General features: G+C 42.8%; 1 protein-coding gene across 11 annotated transcripts; it reads left to right on the top strand.

The window, feature by feature from the left end:
* The first annotated feature begins 7,188 nt into the window (after nucleotides 1-7,188).
* On the top strand, nucleotides 7,189-26,255 carry LOC107274066 (LIM/homeobox protein Lhx2). 11 transcript variants are annotated; one of them, XM_025091344.1, is made up of 7 exons: nucleotides 12,025-12,222; nucleotides 12,894-13,527; nucleotides 15,067-15,540; nucleotides 17,096-17,269; nucleotides 17,365-17,597; nucleotides 22,945-23,180; nucleotides 23,272-26,255. In XM_025091344.1, exons 3-7 carry the CDS (start codon nucleotides 15,263-15,265, stop codon nucleotides 23,524-23,526), a joined length of 1,176 nt encoding a protein of 391 aa, XP_024947112.1. In that variant the 5' UTR covers nucleotides 12,025-12,222; nucleotides 12,894-13,527; nucleotides 15,067-15,262; the 3' UTR covers nucleotides 23,527-26,255. The 11 variants fall into 11 exon arrangements, with proteins under 11 accessions (XP_024947115.1, XP_015608301.1, XP_024947116.1 ...); XM_015752813.2 differs by having other exon boundaries at nucleotides 12,025-12,865; nucleotides 13,385-13,527; XM_015752812.2 differs by having other exon boundaries at nucleotides 12,025-12,865; nucleotides 13,074-13,527.
* The last annotated feature ends 285 nt before the right edge of the window (nucleotides 26,256-26,540 follow it).

Here is a 26,540-nt window from a genome sequence, read left to right as displayed (position 1 = left end):
GGGGGATCCTAAAAAGAAGGGGGGAACGATGTCTTTATATTAATTAGGGCAATTAACGTGAATATTTTGGAATTTTGATACAGCTAATAATAATTGAGACGAATCTTGGTGTCTTAATGAAAAAAATTTTTGAAAACAAGTTTTAATAATGTCTTATTTAGTAGCGATAGCGACGAGTCATGTGTTTTTTTTTAAGTGAATTATCAGTGAGTTGTGTTTGATCGTTTATGGTAACGGGATTTCATCGAGAGGTGGATAATTAATTAATTAATTAAAATAGTCATTAGTATTCTTGTAATATCGCAGAACCTTGTACTCGCGTAAAACGTTTAGATGCATGAAATATGCATTTTACGTGATAGCGATATCGTGACTTGGAGGTTGTAAGATGATTGTGAATAAGAAAAAAAAAAAAGATTAGGCATCAAAACAGGAGCTTATTTTTAATATTTAACAGGTTTTTCACAATTTACGTCACACTCGGGCGTAACATGCCGTCTGCCTATGGAACGTATAATGCGTTGATGGGTAATAAGGCCCCAGGGCTACTGTATACTTACATCTTCACCTCACAGCAGGAAGCGCGTTGGGGACTGATCGTAAATAAATAATTAAATTCGGGGCCTGATGCCCAATTCTGTGTCCGGAATACGGAAAGCAGATACCTCTATGTATCTCTATATATAAGAGTATCAATAAACAATTTAACGTGTTTAGGAGCCAAACTAAAATTTCCACTTTATTCAGATTTCTAACGAGCCCAACAAATTCTTAAGGATAGTTCGCTGTTGTGATGCATTAACCCTACGAGCCAATTTCGAAATACAGAAAGGTCCCTCCAGACATTCATCCCCGTAGTTGGGGGTATCAGCTTGCATGGGTGAGACCCCCCCAAAAAAAAAAAAAAAAAAAAATCTCCACGATCCCAAAGCAGGGATTTCGGGGAAAAAAAAAAAAAAAAAAAAAACCCCCCCCCCCCCAAAAAAAAAAAAAAAAAAAAAACATCTCCACGATCCCAAAGCAGGGAAAGCAAGGGGGGGGAAGACACATGTGTATACGAATCGGAGGTATGAATGAAGCGGCGCCTGTGGTTTTTGCTCGAAGAAAAACCGAAACGCAAGAAAGCCAGCTATTTATCAATGAGCAAGGCCCACAACGTCGGACCCCGCAAGAGCCACCGGGCCATCACGAACTAGGGTGCCAGGACTCTCTACGAGTGCAGAGCGCTGCGCTTCCGTGGGCATGAGTACGTTTTTGCTGAAGCTGGGCGCCAGAAAAAAAAATAAAAAAAAAAATGAAAGACAGTGATTAATAAATAAATAAATAATTGCCAACCGCCGAGTCAGAAAACTGAAACTGAACTCGAACAGGCCGCGATTGTTGATCCGTTTCATTAGCACGTTTAGTCGAGCGTTGATCCGTGATGCTTGTTTCGACGCTTTTCTGGCACGTGCAATTAATCACGTGTGCGCGCCAGAGCGCAGGGCCACAGAAGTCCAGGAGATGGACTTTTTTGCATCCAGCATCCTTTTTCTTTCCGGTACCTCCCTGTACCATTCGTTTACTCGCCAAGGAATTTATTACTAACGACTTGACATTAGCTACCGTCGTTCGTGCGGAAACTAAGGGTGTCCGGGTATAACTTAGTAACCGGAACACAGATAAATTGTAGGAAGAACAATGATTTTCTTGTACAAAGAAAAGCCGGATTAAAATCATCCGCCAGCCTTGTATACCGTGTACCTTATTAATCCGGGTATATATTTCCAAAGTGCATTGTGGTACTTTTGGATGAACAATAAATTGCACAATTTAATGCAGTTGCAAATCGCGCCCCTGATGACTTAATCAAAATGTCTTTGAGACTCTGGCTGTTTGTGGGCTTACGCACTGTCCAATTGGGACTCGTATAATTCTTGCGTGCGAATAGATACGCGCGTGCGTATCAGTGCGGAATCAAGATTTACGTTCTCTTATCTGACCGAACGAGTTTCCCGTCTGGTAATGGTAATTGCATTAAATTTATTTTACTTTTGCTTGTCTCTTTTCTTTTTTTTTTTCCTTATTCAGAAGCTGCACCGTGTAGTTGGGTACACGATGCTACCATAGGCCCATCAATTATCTGCAATTACAGCAACTCTCGCTGGTCCGGTCGAATTGCTTAATTTTTTAAGAAAAAAAAAATTTGAAAATATTTTACACTTCTCGTACGATCCACGTGGCAGATAATAGCGATAAGAATATATTTACGGCTAGAACGAATATCAAGCGGGTCTCTCTCGACGAGATCACTGTCTACGTTCAAAGGCCCAGTTTTTGGGCCAGCCTTCCACTCTACGAGCATCACGATTTTATCGTGCCTTACGAGTAATGGAGTCCCTTGGATGCCCCCGTGAATACGCGTCATGAATTCTAAAGGATAAAACGCGTGAACGTCCGCCTTGATTTCCCTCGAGTGTGGGAAAGACGTCGTTTAGAAGAGCATTAAGAGGGTTCACTCTTTTTTACAATCTCCCATAACGCTCCATATCGACATTACGACCTTGCAAAAATCTCCAGCATCAATTTCACAAATATTCAATAATTCAATTTACCGACAACTATCGGGAATCATACACTTAACAAAAAGACTTGCATATTTTTGAATACGAATAAAATGCCATTCCCACGTAAATTTTATCATACGGTTGACGCAAAGAGGAATATAAACGCAGGGTGAAAAAAAATAAAAAGGAAATTATATGGGGAATAAAGAAAGACAATGGCGAGCACGGTCGGAATTGTCATGAAGAAGATAAAAAAAAATGTCCAAGCGGGCGAAAACTTTTAATGGATATAATACAGCACGGTCCGCCATTACCATAAAGCCCGAATTTTTATGAGAAGTGGTCGCAGGTAGTACCAACGTGTCGCGTCCAAAAACGCGGGTAGTCCTCGGGACTGATATCCCGTGGCGTTCTTGGTCGTTATCAAAATTCCGTGACAATGGCCACACATCAACCAGCGCCCCCTACCCCATGGATCTGATGGTGGTTGCATTTACGCGGAACGCTCCGGCAGTTGGCTCCCCTGGAGAAGTTCCATGGTGAGTGTCGCCAGTTATCCAGTCAGCTGAGTGTAGTTAGGTTGGTAGCTACTTAAGCGTCTACACCATAGCTTTAAGAAATTTTCCTTTCATGTTACCCGTCACCAAATCGTCTTGAAAATAATCATAAACATATCAGCTTTATGGGGATCCCACGTGTAAAGTGCACTCTCTATGGAATCTACTTGCATGGTGCATCGCCATGGGAATTCGAAAATACGCGACGACGCCGCTTGCGCTTTATGGTGCTTCACATGGAAAAACTTTGATTTTATCTCGGCCCCCTTAAACTTTCGGCCGACACGAAGGGATGCTCAATTTAATTATACAACGAGAACGTCTAATGGGATTTCACACGGGGATGTTCGTCAGTACGATAACAAGTGGAAATTTGTCCTATATAATTAACGATACGGTAGGAATAATCATTAAAAGTCTCATTGATAAATAATGATTGAATATAATGACGGAGTAATCATTTCGACGATTCATAAGTACCATGTAAAAATAAGATATAGATAATGCAAATTGGATTTATTAAAAACGCAGCGACGGAATCATCATAGTCAGTGACTCCGACTCGATGATAGGTCAATGACTTTATAATAATTATATTCAGAACTTATCTACTAACCAACTACCGTTTTGAATGTCAGCGAAAAGTTCACACCGAATGATGATTTTATAGTCGTCAGTAGAGTGACGCGGGACAGTTTCTTTTTTTGGTTTAATCTTTTCGAAAAAAAAAAAAAATGCTTAAAACCAGTTTCCAGCGACTTTGCCACGAACGCGTAACGACGATTGGATCGTTTATAAGCAAGATCAGCGATGAGGTCGATGAGGTCGTAACGATGCCTAACGACGTATCGGTTAAATAATTACAGTTTTAAAAAATTCAATCAAACGTCTCTGACGACGGTAATAAAATATTTTTCATTCGTTTAATCTCACTGAACTTGTCATCTCATTGCGTATGCAACGAATGTCAGATATTTTTTTATCATGATCATGATTACCTATAAGATACTTGTCTTACACTTTATTGGCACAGTTTGCATATATACAAATCAGGTTGCACTTAATAGCCTGTCCGGTCGCACTTTTGATAAGTGTGCCAGGATCTAACTCATGCGCATCCACGTGGGACACGTGCACGACAAGGAGTTGGTGCACGTGGAAGGAAGAAGGAAGGCGTGGGTTAAGGTAGCAGTTAATTATCAGCGATAGAGTCATTAAGCACTGACCAGTCTCTATAGACAGGTCGGCCTTTTACCAATGTTGAACTCATCGCAGTTAGTTGGATGCTGACGATCAGCTACCGGACCACGCGTCTCTCTGCAGGATGCAATTCAGGACTCTGCAGGACTCTTGGCACGTTGCACTTTCTCGATGCACCGAATCCACTTGCCTTTGATACCTGACACAAAAATTGACAGATTTTGGAAAGAGAAAATTTTTTTTTAAAAATACACGATTATGAATTTAATTAATAGAAAAGAGAAATCTGCATCTCTGACACTTGGTCCTGTCATCTCATTGCCAAAATATGTTGGGAAAGTTTGTGTTTTGCCAGGTTGACATTGTTGTGCGAACTGTCAACCGGCTCAGGAATCATTGGGAAGCCTCTGCATTGTCGTCCTTGTGCTTCGCCGGAAGTGCAGTTTGCGTCATTGGATCCTGAAAGAGAAGCGGCGGCTCAAAGGGAAGCGTGTCCTTTCGGGGGGCTGGACTGGACCACTTCTCTTCTCGGCTTCTCAAATATCCTTTCTTAAGTAATCCTTGATGGGGAAAGACGACCTAACGCGCCACGCGATTCTTCAGGACTCTTAAGCGTTTGGTCCTGCTGCGCCAGGATACGCCTTTCCTATGCACGTTGCACTGCTGCAACGAAACTGGAGAGCTCGATGCACTCTCAAAGGATACAGCCACGTATCCGTCCTGGTTGAGGTGAAAGAAAAATGTTCTTTTATAAATATAACAAAAATTCTTTCTCTCCGAGAATACTACTCTTGACAGCCAACTCGAAATTTTTTTTTTCATACAGTTTCTTAAAAATTGTCTAATATAATTTTAAAGGCAAATAAAAGCTCACTAATTCACCTGGCACTTACATAAATGATAATTTTAAATAGTAATATACTTATTAATTGTTTAAACAAGACAAATATTACGAGCCCAACAATTTTCGAAATATTCCACTTACCGTATACACAGCGTGTTCACACTTTTAGTGCCAATTAACACCAGAGTACCGATACAGTTCCCATATCTTCGGAACATTGAAATAATACAAATAAACGCGTGCACGCGTGATAAAGCATCCCGTGAAAAATCGAACTTATATTATGTAACTGTAAAGAAATAATATTACGAGCAAAGATAACGTATAAATAATGACTAAAGAGCTGCGTTATTGACTTTCGAAAATTCCCGAGATTATTTACGCGGGAAATTTGACTTCGATATTTGTCGGAAGCGCCCCGAAGCGTGAAACCCAACTCGTGGCCAAAACCAAGCACAGCATCGTTCAGCTATACTATATTGTTTCGGTAAACACGGTAACAAGGGCGTAGGAGCTACCGGTGTTAACAATGTGTATTCGTGGCGGAGGGGCGTCATTCACTCGTGGAAGAGAACGAAGGAGAAATACGTAGAGAGAGACTAAGATTGCCTGGATATATACCTATATACGTCTGTGACCCAGCAGAATAGAAAGAAAGAGGGGAGAGTCGGTCTTCCGCATAAAGTAAAGCAGACACACCGCACCCTGACGTCTATGTAAACATCAGAGGGCAGATACATAGTAGATATATATATATATTCAAACAGATATATGACATATGTGAATCCATGTGTGAACGAACACTCGTACGGGTCCTTACTGGTGACACCAACTTGATACACTATAAGAGACACCCACAGTGTGTCGGCATCTTCTGATCTTCGACAATGTATCGCGTTTCCATTGGGTAAACAAAAAAATATATTTTTGGCACATCCAAGCTTCGCCGTTTAACGTCGTGCACGCGCCTGTCTACTCGAGTTACCATCGTTACGGTCGGTATTATTATTGCCAGCGATACAGTGCCATCTGTCATTTTTCTCATGCGACGGATTGAACGAGACATTTTTTTGTAACTAGTGTTTACGTAAGAGGGACTTACGTCTTTGACGCACTTGGTAACGAGATATGCAGATACTGTAGGTAAATTATTTCGTTCCTCGTTGTGTCTGATTTTTGGGGGGAATTGTGTAATTTTTTGTATTTTGAACGACCGAAAAGCGAAGCCAGTGCGAAAAGAGTCCAACAGTTTCCCAGTAGAGTAGATAATGTAAAGTGGTTATGGTCTATATCCCAGTCCATTGCGATCCCGCTTAACGATAAAAAGCGGAAGCTCAAATAAATCGCTCGTACGCCGGATGTGCAGCGCTCTGACTTAACTCGTAACAAGAGTAATGAGAATTTAGATTCGAGTAGCAATAGATAGGCATTGATATGGGAAAATTAATGGACGAGTGAAAAGCGAGTGAAAGGAATAAATAAAAAGTAGAGGAAGCTTGGTGATAAAATTAAAAACGCACCGCAGACGTGGAACTTCCTCTTTTTCTTTTCCTTTTCATATGCAGTATATTCCAGATTTGTTTGAAACTTTGGATTCTCCAGTCTACTTTCCGACTTGCACATCCTCTCTGCGCATTGTCCTCGTTTTCTGGATACGCAAGACGTTGGCGACACGTGAAGAAGACGAATGGCATCGCATGCAACGATCCCCCATTATGCATTCGCATGGCTCAGAAAGCGACGTTATCCGACATTATCCGAAGTCAGGTAGGACGTAGCCACCTATCGGGAAAACACACGCACTACTTTCCAGACGGCTGGAGATAGAGTTTATTATTATTTAATATTATTTTCTTTCGTGTCACTGCTTATCAGACTGATGATCTTGCGTAATGGTATGCTTGACGTATCATGTTATTATTTTATACTTTAATAACGAGCTGGTACGTGAAAGTACGTAATACACGTTCGAAGTGTCGTCGAGTCGTTCGTCACGCATGCGCGTAGGAGTTAAAGGACGGAAAAAAGAAAATGGCTCTTACGCAGTGAATACGTGTCGAATCCATTGAAAATCTAAGCAATCGAAACGGACGAATCTAAGAGATCCGAAAAGTGTCTGTTCCTCTGAGGAATTATAATTTACCTAACCTAGCCTAATGTGAATCGTTATAAATACATACAGTGATCTGACTTACTTAACTGATCATATGGAAATCCAGGTTACGTGCTGCCCATCATGCGTAAAGTGTTCACCGGTATTCCACACCTATAAACGGCCAATAAATTTACGTCATTCAATTCATTCCCAGGCCATTCGATATCTAATCGTATAGGTCGTGTCTGTCACTTTTACGTTCACCGTGCGAAATGAATTAGCCAATGGGATATGTCATGGGAGTGGCATCTTTATTGAAGCAGAAGTAAAAAGTGTAATACAAAGTCAGAATTGTGCGGATCGTGAATAAAATAAATGGATCGAAAGTGCATAAAAGGGTACGGAGAAGAAGGAGAGAGACGAGGGAAGATACGTATTACAGAAAAAGATAAAAGATATGGGAGAGCAGCTCGACCAACTCGAAGATCGTATCAATACGAAGTGCTTCAACCAGACTCCCGATGAGGTAGCAATGTAGCATCGATACTATCATGGCGTTTCTTCTTGGGGCCCCGTATGTCGTCGACTCGTCAAGGCCCCCTGATTGCAGGATGGACAATGTGCAATGTAAGTAGATATCTATAGGTATATACACCGTAACGATGTGCAACGTAGAACTGAGTATCGGGCACCTGAGCAGGCTACCGTCTTAAACGGAAAGAATTGCTGGATGAATTATTGTAGGAGAATGCCACGGGCGACGCATGGTGAAGTGGAGGGAAGGGGAGGAGGCATTATGAGATTTTGAATTTTTCTCATGGACGGTAAATACTTTTCGATGTAAGATGAGAAAATAATAAAAACTGAAAAAGGAAATGGATTAAATCTGTATGTAGGGTTACGAAATTTCGGGTGCTCACGATCAGTGCTCCTTAGGCTTCTCGCTTAGATACCTTGCTTACGTATAGCGTGCCTAATATTGTATATATTAAATGGCGGAAATGTATATCACTCATGGGAATAGGATGGGATCTTTATGAAATTCCCATAGAGAATCATGCTGAGATACATATGTATACGCATAACGAAAAATTATACAGTATAATATAAAACACTAAAGGCATGGACCCTAATTCTAAGTGACTAATTGTTTTACTATGAGCCAACGATACTCACAGCTCTTACATAATTCAGATTTATAATAATGGGTCCTTCCTGCTTTTTGGGCCGTAGCGTTCGTCGATTTTTAGTAGATATTTAGGTAAGGGCCAACAAATAAAACAAAAAGACAAAAGAAACCAGAAAACATTTGCTGGTTCGTGCTCAACGAGCGAGACGCAAAACACGTGTCTGATCTCGTTTAATATTAAGTAGACTGCGTTAGGCCCATAGGCATTTGGGTCCCAGGGTCTTAAGTCCCAGACGGAGTAATGTATGTAATCAGCGAATGCACTTGTTACAGTTTCAGCTTGATATTTGCAGACAATCGACGGGGTCTGATCTGGCTCCGGAAGTTGGAGAGATACTCGCACTCTCGGATCAGATAGGTTAGTTAAAGGGTACGGACCCAAAAGGGGGGCCCGAATGGGGCCAATGCCATTATTACTACAGAAGTTAACAAGAGTTTAAGCAGTTGGCAGACGAAAAAGAAAGGATCGGTACATATATACAGTCCCAAAGAAAGGCCCACATGAGAGAGTCCCCCCCACCATTCCAGTTTCACGATCCCTATCGTTCTATTTGCCGATTCCGTTTCCGGCATCGTCATTCCGGCTTGTTTCGCTTTCCGGGCCAGACTCTGACAGATTTAAAGAATTGTTATTTAACTCACTCGAGAAGATCCGACCTCTGCACTGTACCTACCTATTGCATTATCTACCATCCTGGGAATACGAGCCTGTACAATTCCCTTTACAGTTAGCTCTATACAGGTAGTTTCAAAAAATACTTCTCATAAAGATCCGTCCAGTTGCACAGGCCATTGCCAATTGTCTAATTCCTCAGTTCACATCGCGCCAATGCACGTAAGCAACCTGGCCAGGCCTACCTGGCCTACCTGCCTGCCTGCCAGCCTGCCTACCTAGCACTTCCTGGTGCCCAACAATCCTGGCTCGTCCGATCGGCAGAAAGTAGCACCGTTGCTGCCTGCCCGGAAGATCACCAGGCGTACGTACGTCTCCCGTGGAGAAGTCTACCATCTATCCAAGTCAACCTCGTTCGCTAACACTGTCAGGAATCAGGAGTCTGCCTAGTGGGCCCAGAGCCTTTTCTTACGTATGGCACAGCACGCACTCTTGCACCACTCACACGTACCATACATGTGTGCTTAGTACGTAGAATACGCAACACGTGCGGAATTGCAAGTAGGCGTTCACTTATAAATATATATATATATATATCTATAGTTACGTGTATCATACGTCTATAGTTTTCGAGACGTGTTTTAAGGCTGGGTCCACCCTGCCTGCCACGTCTGTCCTTAGCTCGGTAACACACGTTGGAATCGCGAGCGAATGCAAACGTCTTGCGGGATTAGCACTTACAAACCCTGCATCCTGCTTCGGGCCGCACCGCTTACGCGCTTTGGATAGACGAATAAGATAAAGCCGCTTAACGCAGGATACACGACCGTTATGCCTTTGCACTTATTTACTTCGCAAGCGAGATGGCTTATCCGGCGGGTCAGCTCAGCCGCGAGACTTTTACACGCTTTACATTAAATGCAATAGGTTCTCGTGGCGCTACGAGACGTTTTTATCCAATTACAGTGCACGCGTGTGTAGTCGTTTTGATTTCTTTTTTTTTCTTGCGTTGCGCGCATGTGCACGTAGATGGGCCAAGGAATAGTTCAGGCGTACGGTGTATTGTCGGGTGAAAAAAAAAAAACATTCCGTCACACGGAATCTCGTTTATTCCCATGTGCTTTAAGGCGAACCCTCAAAGAAACGAGAAAGGAAGCCGTTACCTGGCCCTAACGGAATCTGCATTTCCCGCTGACCAAGATGCTCCCAATGTGCATCCAATTAGACCAAATCGAGACTCCCAATTGTCCGAAATAAGGCGACTGACACCGTGGGAGATAACTAGGGAAAAGGCATCCATCGATCAGAGTACTTTCCCTTTCGTATTTTCAAAAAACCGTGGTAGGTATTGAAAAACCCTTTGAAAACAATTAGATTTTCCATAGCAAATGAAAATTTGAAAAAATTTCAAAGAAAGTTCAATGCAACCTCAAAATATATTTAAAAAAAATAAAGATCCGCTTTCAAAAATTTGGAGTTACTCGGGTGACCTGTGTTTCTAAAAAAAAAAAAAAGTCCAACGTAAAACATAAAGCAGCGCAATAGTTCGAGCCGAGGGGGTCGTGTTTCCGAGTGGATCCGCCAGATGTCTCCCGTTCTCGGCATCCCGGACGCGGATGCTGAGAAACCCGTTTCGCGGTGGCTCATCTCGTCTCCAGTACGAAGATCTCGGAGTCAGAGAGTCTCGAGTGTCTGAGCGAGGCATAGGCAGCGAGTCCGAACTCCCTGTCACCGTGTATGACCATTCAGCCAATGGGAGGGCCGGTTTCTTCCCCTGCCTTGCTGCGATTGGTTGAGCGTGCCAGTTCTATCGAGCGAGCCGCGCCTAATGGAGGCTGTGCACGCCACACAAGGGTTACTAAACCAGATACCACCTTTTGACTCCACTCTACACAATGTTCCCCACTACCGGGACCCCCTGGCATACGTGAGAGAGCGAGACAGAGCAGGAGACACCGGCTGAGCGACTGAGCTAGCGAGTGAGCTATCGAGTGAACCAGCGAGGACACTGCCAGTAGTAACGAGACAGCCTACCGTTCTGTATTCCTGCTCCCTCCTGCGCCACTGTCCAAATTCCACTGATCGATATATGCCCGAACTTACTTGAAATCCTGAGCTGCCCGTTCAACTTGAGCTGCTTTAAGGGAACTTAAAGCCTGACTTTCCTGATATCCAGACCCTTGCTTTCAGATTGTGTACACTTACCTTCGAGTTTACTTATCGTTAGACACTGTTATGCTTGCCTGGCACGTTGGTCTTACGTGACGTCACATCGTTCGGGAATATTACCGATGGTACGTTCGCTCGTATAATAACGTCTTCTAGGAAGGATTTATTCCATGGAGGATAAGGGGGGAAAAAATATGTAGTCTAGTTAATAATTGCTTCGACTTTAATCGTTGAATGTAAGATATGACTGGCTGGTAGGAGAATCACTTTGCCGCATAAGAAGCAAATACGAGCAATAGGAGCGATGCGAGGGGATACTTGGAAGTTGAAGAAAGCTGTGCTGTTTAGTTCTGCTGAAAATCCAGGTGGCGGTAGTGTCTACGTCTGTACGTCTATACAGATGCAGGGGATAAAATGTAAGAAAAGATGGGAGTGGTGGGGGGAGGTAGAGGCGGTAGGAGTAGCACAGCAGTATAGCAGTACAGCATGGGTAATGGGTATACATGTACATCCCCGTGAATTTGTGTTATTAATGTATAATATATGTACAGATATACGTATGAAGTATGTATGTGTATCTGACCCAACCTTGACGCAAGCGTACAATATATTAACCAACACACTATCCGACGGACCGAAGTGGCGTCGGGTACGCAGGGCATTTCTCAACGTTTCATCGCGCAAACGCCTGGCGTCCCGACGCTCTCTATACGTCCCTTCGGACGTCCACACAGCCCCGGCAGCCACCAAAACCCCACCCCTTCGACGCCGCCTAAGCCAACCCTCTTTTCATCCGTCGACGTTACGCCGATGTCCTGCTTGCGTACGAAGGCGTCGCACCCAGCGTCGCTCTGGCTGGCTGACGCTGCGAGAGACGACAAACGCGGCTTTACAATTCCTTCTCGCGTCCTTCTCGTGAGAACGCGACGGCGACGTCCAATTTTATCGTGCAAATTTGCGTTTGACTCGAGCGCGAAACCGAGCGAGTGTTTCGGGTCGCTTCGGGAAGGTTCGGGTTAATTCGTTATTTTATTTTTTATTTTTTTTTTTAAAAACGTGTAAATCATTATTCATTCGACTGTAAAGGATACTTGGGATATTATTGGAGAATAATTTTGTTACTTTCTTCATTATCCGTTTCATTGATTCTCTTTCTTGGCTTTTATTTATTTTTGCGGAAACTTTCGGCTCTTATTTTTTCACTTAATATTGTGGTAACAGTGCTTTATCTTTAATTGAAAATGACTTTTATTGCTTCTGTTTCTTAATCATTAATTTTCAACGTATCCGAACAATGTAAGGATTAATACAAATTTTTAAGAAGATCGATACTAAATACTGAATACTCAAGGCTCATCCTCATACAAGCGACACGTGTTCTGCAAGTCAATTGATTTTTTCGCATCGATCGAACTATCGACTCCATCGGGAACGAATTAATCGCCTCGGGATACTGCTCGTCCTTTATAAAGGATTTTTAGAATTTTATTTTAAATAAATTTTGATTTCATTTATTTAATTAATTCATGGTGCTGATAAGGGACTACTGGTTTTTGTTCTGTGATTTGTTGTTACACGTAATACGACAAGAGTGTTTAAGGATACTCCTTTAAAAAAAAGGACTACTTTTTCTACGAAAGGTGCTCAGCAAGGTAATCTTGCATTTCTTTTTCCATAAAGATTTTATATACCTAGTCAGCGATATCCGTCGCTCGGATGAAAATTCAGTCATGGAAGATACTTCTTCATACTTGGAAGATTCCCGAGCGTGATGACTCCAAAAATAGTTTGACAGTTCACAAACAAGTTTTTTTTTTTGACAATTCCCTTACTAACGATCGCTTGAAAAATCATTGACAGACCTCGGCGGCGGCGACGCGCAAAGTGTGACAATTAATCATTAAACTAATTACAAGTGGAGTTGCGTGGAAGGCGCGACGTCTAAAATAACAAAGTGAATTGCAAAGCTCAAGTCCGTCTGAGCATCCGTCATGAAAATTCTTAAGGAACGTAAGAAAAATAATTGAGATTAAAAGAATAAATTGCCGACAAAACAATTGAAATTCCTAATTATTCAATAACAGTCGCAAGTTTATCTAACGTTAAATGTTTTTGTTCTTATAAAAAAAAAAAGTCGGTCGGTTGATACAATAAATAATTAACTTGCCAAGTGACAGTGGCAGTTGTTCGTTCACAAAGGTACATTGAAAGTCCCTCCTAAATATCAACGAGAATCCCGCAAGCGACGCGATCAAGAAGGGAAGCGACGGCCGTCGGGATTCGCCAACAGCATTTCTTCCATTAATCGTCGAAGGTGAGGAAAAGATAATATAAAATTATTAAATCCAATTTTTTAAATATACATTAAATTATAAATAGAAATCCAAGAAATGAAGAAAAAAAAATTGTAAATAATTTGAATTTTTCTTGATCCTTTTATCGTCCATCAACAATTGACTGTATTAATTAAGACTGTATTCTCGTTCGAGGTCACGTTGAAACGCTTCCCTTCCGCCATACGTGGAGCAGCGCATATTCAGTCGCACCAACGCGGTAGGAAGTTCGTTAAGAAGCGCCGAGTGATTAAGACAACGTGTCGCCGTAGTTCCCGGGGTGGCGAGTATATAAAGCCGCGTGCACAACGCAACACTTGCTGAAACCCACGTGGCATCGCACATAACGGACATTGATTTATCGTCGTATCCGCGAGCCTCTACTAATTAGCTCGTGGCTACGTTCGAAACTGACTTTATACTACGTTGGGAATTCATTCATTAACGGGACAGAACGGCAGTCACGAATTGTTTTCATTGAGAAGGTTTCTTGCTTGCGTGCGCCGTAGCTTCGCGGCTTCTTAATGCCTGAGGAGCTCAATGAGAATCGGACGTCGCCCGGAAGTCTTCACCTCGGATATTTTTCACTTCCGGTTGTCTTTGTTCAGCTAGACGTAAAACATAACGGGGCACGTCGAGCGCCCCGGCGTCTTACATATTTGGTATGAATATAGTTGAGCATCCATTTTTTTTTTTATTATCCATGTAGGTACTCACGCAATTTGAAATTCATTATCTGTCTGAAAATTATTCGCTTTAGCTTTTACGATAGGTTAGGTAAATATAGAAAAATTGTATGATACTCATCAATTATATGTGATCGAAATTTAATATCAGATTGATATTAAATTTAAATTGACGTGCTAAAGCACGTGATTCGGAAAAAGATATTTTGATTTTTTATTCCAACTAATATATACGTGTGATACGTGTAATGATACGTGTATTGTTAACGAGGCCAGGGATAGTATAAAGTTTCAATATTTAATTGATGAAATAATTATTATCAGCGAGGTATGAATTTTCGTTGAATATAATTTAATAAAAAGCCACAAGGTACGTACAGGAAATTGCAATGAATTGAATCGAGGGTAAATCAACTGCTCGATAGGTAATCGTTTCTCGTTGCTTCTCATTCGAAGTGCATCCGATCGATCTTCTAGCTAGCAGCATGTGCATACCGAGCAGAAGAGTCTGAGACTGTAAAACTAAAAGGAGCCTGCGAGTAGCGAGCAGGTATAATATAAATACGGGAGATGCAAATGCAAATCTGCGATTGCTCAGCAAACCAAATGCTATCTTAACCTCGTTTTGTCGGATTTCTCGACTTTTTTTTTCGTCTCTCATTATTTTTCTCTTTTTCGTTTGCGCGTCCGAGATCAGGTTGACTCCCTGGATTCTTCGTTTTATCTGGTCTGAGGACACGTTATATACCTATAAAGTTCTCGAACGAGTATAATTATAAGATAATTAAAATAATTGAATTTTTCAACAAAAAAAATTTGATCTAAAAATTTCAGATACTCAGAACGTCAGTGTTTTCTGCCAACATAATTGACGATATATCGGGCGTGTTTAGTGGCGAAAGAAAAAAACAAAGAGAATCGACGTGCGGTGTCAGAATGACAGAATGACAGAATGACAGAATGACAGAATGACAGAGTTGAGGGAATTGACAGTGTACACAGAGAGCCGTGGCGAACGTGGCGGGTCAGGATGCTGAAGGAAGTTGGTTGCGGCGGTGGGACACCGTTGCCAGGTGATGGCGCAGTGAATGGTCGTCAGGTTGGCAGCGCTGAGAATAACCACCCCGAAGGAGCCCTTGGCTGCGGTGCTTGTGGACGTGAGATAACGGAACGCTGGTATTTGAGGGCTGCCGATCGCGCTTGGCACTGCGGCTGTCTTCGTTGTTGTCATTGTCGTCTCCCGTTGGCAGCGGAGCTCACGTGCTATTTGCGTGACGGCAACATATACTGCAAGGAAGATTATTACAGGTGAGCGTGACAGATGAGAAATGATAAAACAAAAAAGTAACTAGCGTTTTTATGAAATTTCTTAATAATACCCTAGAATCCGATATAGTACCTTTATGAAGATTCAAATATCCCGCGCTTCTTTTTTTCATCGGCACCAAAGGTATATCGTGCTTTAATCATTTACTGGGACGAGGTTGGCAGTCGTGCCAGTGCTCTGTCGAGTCTCTCAAGAGGTCAGAAGGTTCTGTGTGGTGCGAGAGGGTTGACGAGTGCTGAGTCTAGTGAGGATGGGAAAGCTTAGGGATGAAAAATGAAGGGAGAGGAACGTCACTTTATTCAGTATAACATATGACAGATTCGTATTTTAGTATTTATTCACGTTTCTTTTTATTAGCTATATCATTTACGTGCTTTGGAGTTATCGAGTTCATTTAAAATTTGATATCGTTACTGAATAAATGTTGCTTCTGTTTGAATATCCCGCCGGCCGTTCCAGCGACCCCCTTCCCACCTTTCCACATTTATATATTTATTGAGCCAACGTTCGATTTGCATAGGAGTCTCACTTGCATCTTGCTGGACCACACAAAATGTCTACTAATGGGCATCCACTAGGGACTACTATCTACAGATCTTATATTCTGAACGCATTCGGTAACACGCGTGAGTGACGCACTCCCGCGTGTGATGAACGATTATTCCCAGCGTTATGGATTTTCACGTCACTGTTTGACGCGACGACATTAGACACGTGCGAAGCAAATTAACTGCCGAATAAATCTGAACGGACGATTTCGAGCATGACTTCTGACCCGAAAAGGGCTTGAGTCCATTATCCCGGGATTACGTAATCACGTGACTCCTAGATTTACCGGACAGACGTTAAGGAATAGGAAAAGTGAATCCAAGTGGGAAGGAAGCGAGCGCCTGGTGTATTTCTGGTTTCTGGTTTCTGGTTTCTGGTTTCTGGTTCGTTAGGGTAGAAAAACAGAGACACTCCATGCAATATGCAACAATGCGATAGAAGGTTGCTTCTATGCTTAAGGTCCCTTTGTCTCTATCGTTCGTATTTGGAAAAAAAAAGAAAAAAAAAAAAGAAAAATTGTGTGGCTGCCTTCACTCTCTTATTCCGATTCCTTCTCCACGTGCAAGCGCATAGGTAGACGTATTCGCCAATGCATGCGGGCTCTATGCGATGCACATACCTACCTATGCACTTGTACCTTATTGCCGTCGGTTCGGCACGATAGTGGAATTGTAAGGAAGCCTTGAGGTAACGTACTAGCATAAGCAGCTATGAAAACGAAGCTACGGGTAGTTATAGCGAATGGATTATGGAACGGCGCATTGTTAACCTTTTTTGGAAATTCCCCAAGCCCACCTTCTCGAAACGTGGGTGGCTGCGTTTGCGCCTGCCTGACGTGCGGATTATTAATGCGGATTATATGCGCGTAGAATGTCCCTATTGTCCTATTCTCTTCTCTCTGTTCGCGTTCGCTTTTCTCTTTGCCTGTCGCCGTACTCGATTTTTCATCAGTTCCACGCTGCTCCGTCCGGTTTCATCTTCTTCCAGGCTGTTTGCGGTATCGAGATGCGCGAGATGCAGGGAAGGAATTTCAGCATCCGAATTGGTCATGAGGGCGCGAGACTTGGTCTATCACGTGCCGTGCTTCACGTGCGCCTCTTGCGGCACAAGATTGAACAAGGGCGATCATTTTGGGCAGCGGGAGGGTCTAGTGTATTGCAGGTGAGCCTGGACAAAGAAGAAAATTTATAATTTTAGGATTTTTATACATTGCTTTCTACGGTAATAAAGTGCAATATTTTTTGCACTTCTTTAAGGCCGCATTACGAGTTGATCTGCTGCGCGGCTGATTACGGAAGTACTTCCGGAAGCGTCGAGGGTATCGGGTCGCCTGGTGTCTCCCCAGGACCCGGTTATTACAGTGCGGCAGAACAGAGTCCTTTGGCTTCCGGTGGTTCGATGCAGAAAGGACGACCCAGGAAGCGGAAGCTCTCGGAAGTGACAAGCTCCGAGTTACCGGTAACCATGAGACTTGCTCCCGGAGCACTAGGCAAGTACCACTCTAAAGAAAAAATAAAATAACTGTACCACGACAATTTTTTATTTCAAAAAAAGGTGGAAAACGTACCAGAAAGGATGCTTGGAAATTTATTAAAGGTCTTTTTCTGACGTAATAATGTGATTCGGTGTTATTGTTATACTTCCCTCAGGTTAGGTTAAGTTGGACGATAATCTCTTAAGGGTGGGTAGGGGGGTCAGGGAGTATTCCTAAGAGGAAATAAAAATTGCAGAAGACTATAATCGGCAGTGCTCGCCACTCCGGACGTGTAAATACTCGTAATTGGTAGGAGGGTGGCAGCCCTGCTGGAGAGAGAGAGAGAGAGAGAGAGAGAGAGAGAGAGCCATAGGGCGAAGTTGCGAAGAAGTATAACTAGGAGGTGAACGGTGCCCGACGACGTTGGTGGTAGCGTGTTTGTGGGGCCGGTGGGTGGTGGGGGTGGGACGGCGAGATTCAGGGGCGGCCAAATGTAATTGGCCGGGTGGCAAACGGGGGCCCACTTAAGTCTCAGTCCTAAATGTTGGTACACGAAATCAGACTCGATCGGAACACAAATGAGATTTGCTCTCGTCGCGCGCGACAGGTTGGGGTCGCGGCGCTATTATTTGTCGAGCAACGGATGCACCATTCTTCTTTCGCCGAGTGTAAACACGGTCGATGGCCACCCCTATGACGTAACACGAGTGCCAGTCGGTTCGCTTGAAAAAAAATGTCAGAAAACAAAGAATTATTTATAAACGCCTCCGACCCGTGTTGCGAGAGCGATTAGCGTGCATGTGAGCCTGCCTTTATGTTTTAAGCTCCTTCGAGGAGGGATCAGTCGTATGGACGGCAGAACGTTTTATTCATCCTATCCTTATTTTTTTTTTAATCTAATCATCGAAATTGAATTAATTCCACTTTCATCGTATCTCGCACCTATACTCTTTCAGGTAAAACCGATCGGCTGCTATACCTGAATTTTTTATTTCCCAGCAGTCCTATTTGGTCCTGTCGGCAGTTCACTGACTGCTGGTACGGAGATACAAGAACCAGTAGAATTGTAATTACCGGCTGGCCAAGTCGCATGATTAGAAACAATTAGTAGTCCAAGTCGATACCTCGTGACGTCATAAACATCCACTCGGCTCGGTGAACTTGAATTCATTTACTTGCTCCTGGAGGATCGTCAAGTCACTATGAGTCTGTATACTGCATATAAGCATAGTCGCCGGAATAGTTAATGATGGACGATCGGGTATAGTTAATAGATAATCAGAGGCATTCGAAGCACTCGAATACTATGTCCCCCTACGGAAACACTATCTAGCTCGATTTGCATTGGACTGCCGGATAGCCTGGGTCATGCATAGTGAGATGCAACTATGCAGATTATCTATAGTTAAATCATCAGTGACATATGACGTAGCGACACTCAGTGGGACAAATGTCGCATCCAATTGGACATGGATCGCTCCTGATTTATAATTCAAGTATAGTTATCGGGCTAGGGTTATTTTTTTATTTATCATGCGTGATAGTGTGTATCACATGTGTAGGCATAGTGACAGGAACCAAGTCATCGACTATCAGTGGAATAGGCTACCAATGTTACGCCATACCGTATTCATCTTATTAAACTGTAGATGTATCTAATGTCTTATCAGATTGGTACCTAACTGGTTTACTGGTACAGATTATACCATAAGTATAGTTCCTATCATTTTTATGTGTATCATAGTGAACTTTTGAGTCTGATAGAAATCTTTTTTTTTTTCACTATTCATATCGTAGGAAGTGATAGCAGACGAATAGCAGTCAGACGATCACGTAATTCTTAGTTATTTTATAATCATCGCACAATTAGGGATGAGATCGGCGGTGGCTGCCGGCTGGAATTTACGACCAAGAGCCATAAAATCGTCATGGCGTTTAGTACCGTCCCCTACCGCGTCCATCCGTGGCGCTCGGATCGCGGATGAGAATGGACCGCATGTATCTTCCAGAGGCGAACCTGCCAACCGGCGACCGCCAGGACTATTCGCAGTTTTATTGTCCTTATATATAATTGCGCCAGTTTTTGCAAAGTCTCTTGGGATTTCGATGCGAGCTCCTCAAACTGGTCTCAGGTCGACCGTTTACCAACTGGAATTGAATCCTCGAAAACTGTCCAGCGGATCTTGGCTACGGAGTTTAATATTGTTTTTATTTCTTAAAACTGAACCTCATATTTTATGCGTCAAATGGGATTTTATAGACTCGTGCACCAGTGCGGTATGGGTATTTGGAATTGCGCCAGTGAGTTGCGCCATGTTACGAGGATCTGCGAGTAACGGAGACACGCGAGTATGCACGTAATAAAAGAGAGTCAGGATTGGACCAATGGTAAAATAAAGAATAAGGACGGCAAGTAAAAAAGGGAAAAATTAAAGAGTGCAGAAGTGTAGTGAGGTTATGGAGGTACAGAAGACAGGGAGAGAACCCCGTTAACCTCCTGCGGACAGTGACAGATGGGTATCGGCGTTGAGATGCATCGATTGGCCGCTCCTCTCCCGGAAAAGAATGCCGCAGCGGCCAATACGTGCCTCTCATGATTCAGAATGGCCGCAGACATTGAGAGAGAGAGAGAGAGAGAGAGAGAGAGAGAGAGAGAGAGAGAGAGAGAGAGAGAGAGGAAGGAAAAGAGAGAGATAAAAACAAATATAGAAAATACCTCAGTCCCTTTTAATAAGATGAGCTCGTTACATGTAAAAAAATTGAAATTTTTTTAAAGATTTTCAAATTCCCGCGCTTTCGTTCGCTACCTGCATTACGCGAATCCCAATATTTCTCTGCAACGAGCGAAAATGACGACCCAACTTTTTATATCTGTATCATGAAAAGTTTCCCATGTAAATTCGCATCCGCGTTATGTTCATCCGTTTCGACTGTCTGCGTCTTCTGCGTTAGGTTAGGTTACGTCAGGTTAACCCGAGTCAGGTTAAGTTATCGACTTCGCGTATCCCAACGGAGTTCAGAGTTTCTATGTTCCTGGGAAACCGCGTTGTGGCCACGAGAGACACGGGAGGCGTTGATGCATCCTCCGTGCTAGCTGCTGTGTTTCAGTCGGGATATACAACTAACTGCCTGCAGTATCTCCCCGAGATACCTATAGTACGTACCCATAGCTTACGTACATAGTAGCTCAAGAAATTCCAATCTGGCAGCAGCAGTGCCATTTAAAAAATCAGATTCAAACGCTTAAGGAACAGACACGAGCAAACTATATCTGTTGTCAAACTAATCTTTTTTTTCGGAGATGAATATTTGAAAAAAAAAAAAAAAATGAAAAATTGCCTAGTTTTTTTTTTTTTTATATTATCGACGTTTCTGGTACAGCCTGGTAGAAAATGGTCGCCGTTCGGGAATGTCACTCGAGCTATTCGTGTCTACCTTTTTAGGCGGGATTCGGTTGTCAGTGAATTCAGTATGTCGAATGGCAGCTTCGGCAAACGGAACGGCAGTTGTATATAAAGTATATATGTATACAGAAGAGACGCGCTCACCCTGAAGTCCTTTGCTTTTGGTTTTATTACGAAACTTGTTTTCTCAATTGAATTCAATGGTTATCCACTGTCGTGTTATTTATTAGATTGACTCTTCGTGCTGTTCCACCTATACACCACTCGATGCATGGATACCTTGCGTGCCTTGGGTGGCCATTTCTATGCACACGTAACAGACGTTTTCACTTATTTTACATTTTTTAATCCGCTCCTCGTTTTTCTTCCTTTTCAAATTCTCCCGCCATTTCGCGTCCCCGACGTAACAGCGCGGAGAGCACGTTACCTTACCAACGTAACAAAAATAATTTTCGTCCGCTTGTCGTTACTGTACTAGTTTGCGGCCATTGTTATTATTATTTGTCTGTATTGACGATAAACATTGCTTCTCAACAAGCCCGATGCACAAAGTTGCATTTTGCACTGCAACTGCATTCGATCTGCTTGTAACCCGAGCGTCGGCCGTGTTACGCGAGCGACCCGAGCCGCACGGTAATTGTCCGCAATGGGCGCCACCGTGTTACACGCTCCCATTACTTGGCCGCGTAATGGCTGGAAGGGATGCGGAAGGGAACCGATGATTATTAATGACGCTTTGATGACTGCGGCTCATCGGCTGCCCATAAACTGCTGACCCTGCCCTTACGTATGCTCACCTTCTCTACTTGCTACCTAACCTAACCTACCGCCGTATTATCCCATATCCCCAGTTTCCACGTGGTAATAAATTGCAAGGCACAGGTGCAGAAAGATTGATTTAACGTTTGGTAATGAGACCGTTCTATCGCGCCCAAGGTGTATGGCTTTGATGGATGACCGAGGGATCATTAGAAAATTGTTTCAATACGCCCTTGAACGAAGAGAAAGAAAAGGTAGATTCCTGTGGTACCGACGGAGCTGAATAATTATTCATGTCTGTCTTTATGATCGGTACGTTTATAGATATATTTTTTTTTTAATTAATTAAGATACCGAGAATTTTTAAAAAATAATTTACCATGCCATCGATGACCGTCCAACAATCTCTGTGTAATCTTGTCTTGTAATTTTTCTCACGTATGAATATGTACACGGGTCATCGATCTCGTTCGTGTAAGAAGACGAATGAAAGATGAAAAAAATGTATACCCGACACGTCCCCTGCAAATGGTCTCGTGTCTTCAATAATTCGATACTACTTGCGCCTCGTGATAAAAGTCAGATGACGCTATACCCGTATACGTGCATGATGATTGATCGTGGCTGATCGGTTGTCGAGTAAAACGACGATCTTCGGAAGATCCTTCTGAAGTTCCGTTCGGCACTGATCGTGACTCGTCGTCATCGTGATTGACCGTAGGACCCGATAGGGTTCGTGTATCATTGATGGATCACCAGGACCTGGACATCGTCCAAATGGAATCCTGGTCCGCCGTAGTAAGTGCGTATATGGGGATGATGTCCTTTTGGAAGCTGGGATGAGATCAGATTTTTCAAAGACCTGCTACAATTCTTTTTTCTTTTCAAATTTATATTCCGTCGTTCATGTTGGTGGTACTCGATAAGATCGAATCAAAGTTTATTTCGTCGGATGAGCAGCAGCTTCCGGAAGTCGCTGGAATGGGCTTTTCTTTTTGGGCTTCCTTTCTACTCACGTTGGTATTCCAGAAGGCTGCAGCTGCCAGTTTCATGTTTTATGGAAACCGCTTTTTCTCGTGGTTTTTGGGAATTTATTTCCGATGGTATCACGTGCCCCCCGAGAAGCCCTCTTGCCGCTGTTTCTGTCACTATAAGTTATTCGATAATTTGAATCGTGTTCCATTTTGTACGGCTCTCAGAATTACTTCATCCCACGGAATTGTCCTCGTCCATGGAATCCTTAAGCGCCTACGACGCGTCCGTCGGTTCTCCAGGCTCCGTTCACCAGAGTCAAAGGACCAAGAGGATGAGGACGAGCTTCAAGCATCATCAGCTGAGAACGATGAAGAGTTACTTCGCGATCAATCAGAATCCAGATGCAAAGGACCTCAAGCAACTGGCCCAGAAAACGGGCCTGTCGAAAAGAGTACTGCAGGCAAGTACCAATTCGATTTAGAAAAATTCCCTAGGAACACTATAAAAGTCTCCTCCCATTGCACTATAATTTAAAACGACGACGCAATCAGGTCTGGTTCCAAAACGCACGGGCGAAATGGCGACGAAATCTGATGCGACAGGAAGGCAACAATTCGGGCGGCAACGTTGGCTGCCCTGGTACCCCTGCGTCGTCCAGCGCCGGCGGTTCGCCAAGCGTTGCTCCGAGCTCCAGTCTCCTGGGCGACAGCAACAGCCTCCCTGCAACTTCGATGGAGGAATTGCACGCGCTGCATCATCTTCACTCGGGCGTCTCCTCGCAGGTCTCCTTCTCGGATCTTTACTGACGTCGGCTTCAGGTCGATGACGACAACGACGGCAGTTACGTTCTCGCTCGTGACTCACGCTTCATGGGAACGATCAAGTGAGGCGAGGAGGAACGAAGAAAATTGTTCAATTTCAAAATCGCCTAACAACGAGATCCGGTGGGGAATTTTATTTGGGGAAAAGAGGAAACTAGTCATTAGAAATTTTAATTTCCTTCATCCATACCACCCCCTTTCCACCCGATCCTTCGTAATCCCTCGACTCCAATATGTCCAATATGTTTATACATCATTCATACGTCTTATTGTCATCGTCGATTGAACTCGTAATTTTGAGTGCGAATCAGTGATAATACACATAGTTCCATGCACTTCCGAATTACCAAAGTATTAGACAATATAGAGAAACAGTTTTGTGAAAGGCGTATTCCATACGTGCGAATAGACGTGTGCACGATTGTGGGATTGCCCGTGGTGAATGGTGGGAGCGTAAGTGCGATCGACGTGAATGTAGGTGCGTGATATTCGTTGCTAATTTTTTGTTCTGTAAATTTGTCAAATTTGGCACAACAAATTTTTGCACATTTTTTAAGTAATTCAACTACCGACGGTCGTAAACGTGCCAAAGATATTGTTGCCTGTAATTTTTATTTTATCGTAATAGTCAATTGTCTCGACGTTTATTTATTGAAGCGATTGGTTTTCTGTAAGGAATGTCAAAAAGAAGCGCGTATTATTCGTTCGTGTTAAATGGTTTAGGAGTAGGGAAGAAAAATTATATTTATGGAATAAAAGAGAAGAAAATTGTAAGATCCGCCCACGAAAGCAAATATATCGTGAACGGAGCGTTTCCTCTAGTAGGTAATACCAAGGGATAGTCAGACGGAAGGGTGTCACGCATGAAAGTGCGAAACTACTCGATAAGAAATAAACGTTAACGATAACATTACTAATTAGTAGAGATTAAATAATATATAGACATATTTGGTGTGCCATATTTGAATGCAGCTATATTGCCGTGTAATAAATCATTCTGCACGCATCGGGACAAGTTGGAAGCTCGTTGAGACATTTTTAATCGAAACATTTCTTTTTTTTCTAATTCTCATCGCAATCTTCGAAATTCAAATGAAAAATAATTTTCTTTTTAAATTTCCCACAAACTCTCCGATACTTCCCGTTCGGTTCCCAATCGGTCCCATTCTTCGTCCTGGGCTATTGGCACCGTCCAAAAAGAAAAGCTATGATAGTTTCAGTTGGCAAACAAAATCCAATAGTAAACTCCTGTCCATCGAGAGGAACATATATATATACATATATGTTGAATAAATAAATAAATGTAAGAAAAAAAAAAAAAAAAAGAGAAGAAGAAGAAGAAGATGCAAAAAGCATCCTATTTAGCTTATACCAACATAGAGGAGCCAGTGTTAATTGTGCACCATGAATCCCATATATGCATGCGCGTCCACATGTGCATACGTCGGCCAGGGCCGTACGCCGTATATTTTGTCGGCGCTCATATAAGTTAATTTTCAATCTATATGCGGACTCGGATGGCGCGCGGCGACTCACCGACGAAATGAAGAAATTGACTCTCTCGTTAATATTTAATGAACCCACGAGACACCGCGGCCATCCTCGACTCCTTTGCATACGGATAGTGCGAGCAAAGAGCATGTGCAACGCGAAGCAAGTGCATCACGGATGCATAGGCGCTTACAGAACCAAAATAAAAGATCGAATAGCGCTTTGGAAAACTATTAGTTAAATTTCAATATTCAGCCGATCGTTCTGCCTATTTTTATTATTCCTCGTAAAAGCAACAGCAGGCATTGCCGCCACTTCCTGATTTCCCACTGTCCTCGGCTATTTTCAGTTTGCAATGCATTTGCCTGAATCTTGACCTCATCTGCCTATAATGATTCCGACCTGTAATAGGTAGTAGCACGAACTTGGCACACGAAGGTTTTTCAGTAAAAGTGAGTCACGGGTCGGTTGGCAGCCTTGTCCTTGTCCCATTCTTATCTTGTTAGCGAATAGAAAAAGATGAAGAAAAGTGCATCGGTGCATCAAGAAATGGTCTGTCGGACCAAGCTGGTCTGTCGTAGCGTTGATAAAATGCCCCGTACCGCACGTTATAAATTATAACGGGTGATAAATATCAAAATAAAAAAAGTACTCTCAATATAGGTAATACTGAATCAGAGTGCATAAGCGGATTTGGTGCAGTCGTTGCAGTCAAGATGCAACTGCAAAACATTATAGGAAAATCTGGTTACACTGGCAGTCCAAATTAAAGAGGCTCTAAGAGATATTATTTGTTTTCACGGTGAATAGTAATTGGCTCCTCTCGTTGCTCATGATGAATTTACCTGAATTATTGTATTTAACGTAAATTAGCCAAGCGTCGTTAAGTGGCACGCACACGCGTCGCCGATTCGCGTGCGTGCGATTCTTAACGAAGCCCGAGTGTGCGCATGCGGAGGATAAAAGACAGGACCGAGAATAAAGACAAAAACGTAAAATAATCAAAGACACGGCAGTCCCGGTTAAATATTCCTGATTTTCCTTAAGCTGAAGAAGTAAACCATATAATTAACCTTAAGAACAGTTTATACCTTTTTCAAGTTTCTCAGTGACCGCCGGTAGAATTGACTTATTTGGTATTTGCGTTTCAAGGCAGCTAAGATGTCAATGCGGCTGCCTTAAAGATTACCCCACTCATTTAACAGGAGGGAAAATAAATCTGAGTGTCACGAAGGATCATTACGTTCCCAAGTAAAATATCTTTGAAAGATAAAAAAAATGAAAATAAAAAAGTTCTAATCAAGATGACAAAAAGCATCGACAGTCACAAAGAAGTATTTCACAAGGTTGATCAAGATGAGCCCAGAGTATCATCCACGTAAGATCATCGATATTCCCACCCTGAGGCAATGGCGGAGCCAGTAGCAGAGTCATTATAAGCCACCCCTAAAAAGTCGGCCAATTTCCAGTAATTTGTACGCAGCACACAAGGACGTAGATCGTCTCAC

The sequence above is a fragment of the Cephus cinctus genome, unplaced genomic scaffold (genome assembly GCF_000341935.2).
Source record: "Cephus cinctus unplaced genomic scaffold, Ccin1 Ccin1_scaffold2085, whole genome shotgun sequence".
Lineage (NCBI taxonomy): Eukaryota > Metazoa > Arthropoda > Insecta > Hymenoptera > Cephidae > Cephus > Cephus cinctus.
Note: the sequence above shows the minus strand (reverse complement) of the source record. Positions and strands in the feature narration are given on the sequence as shown.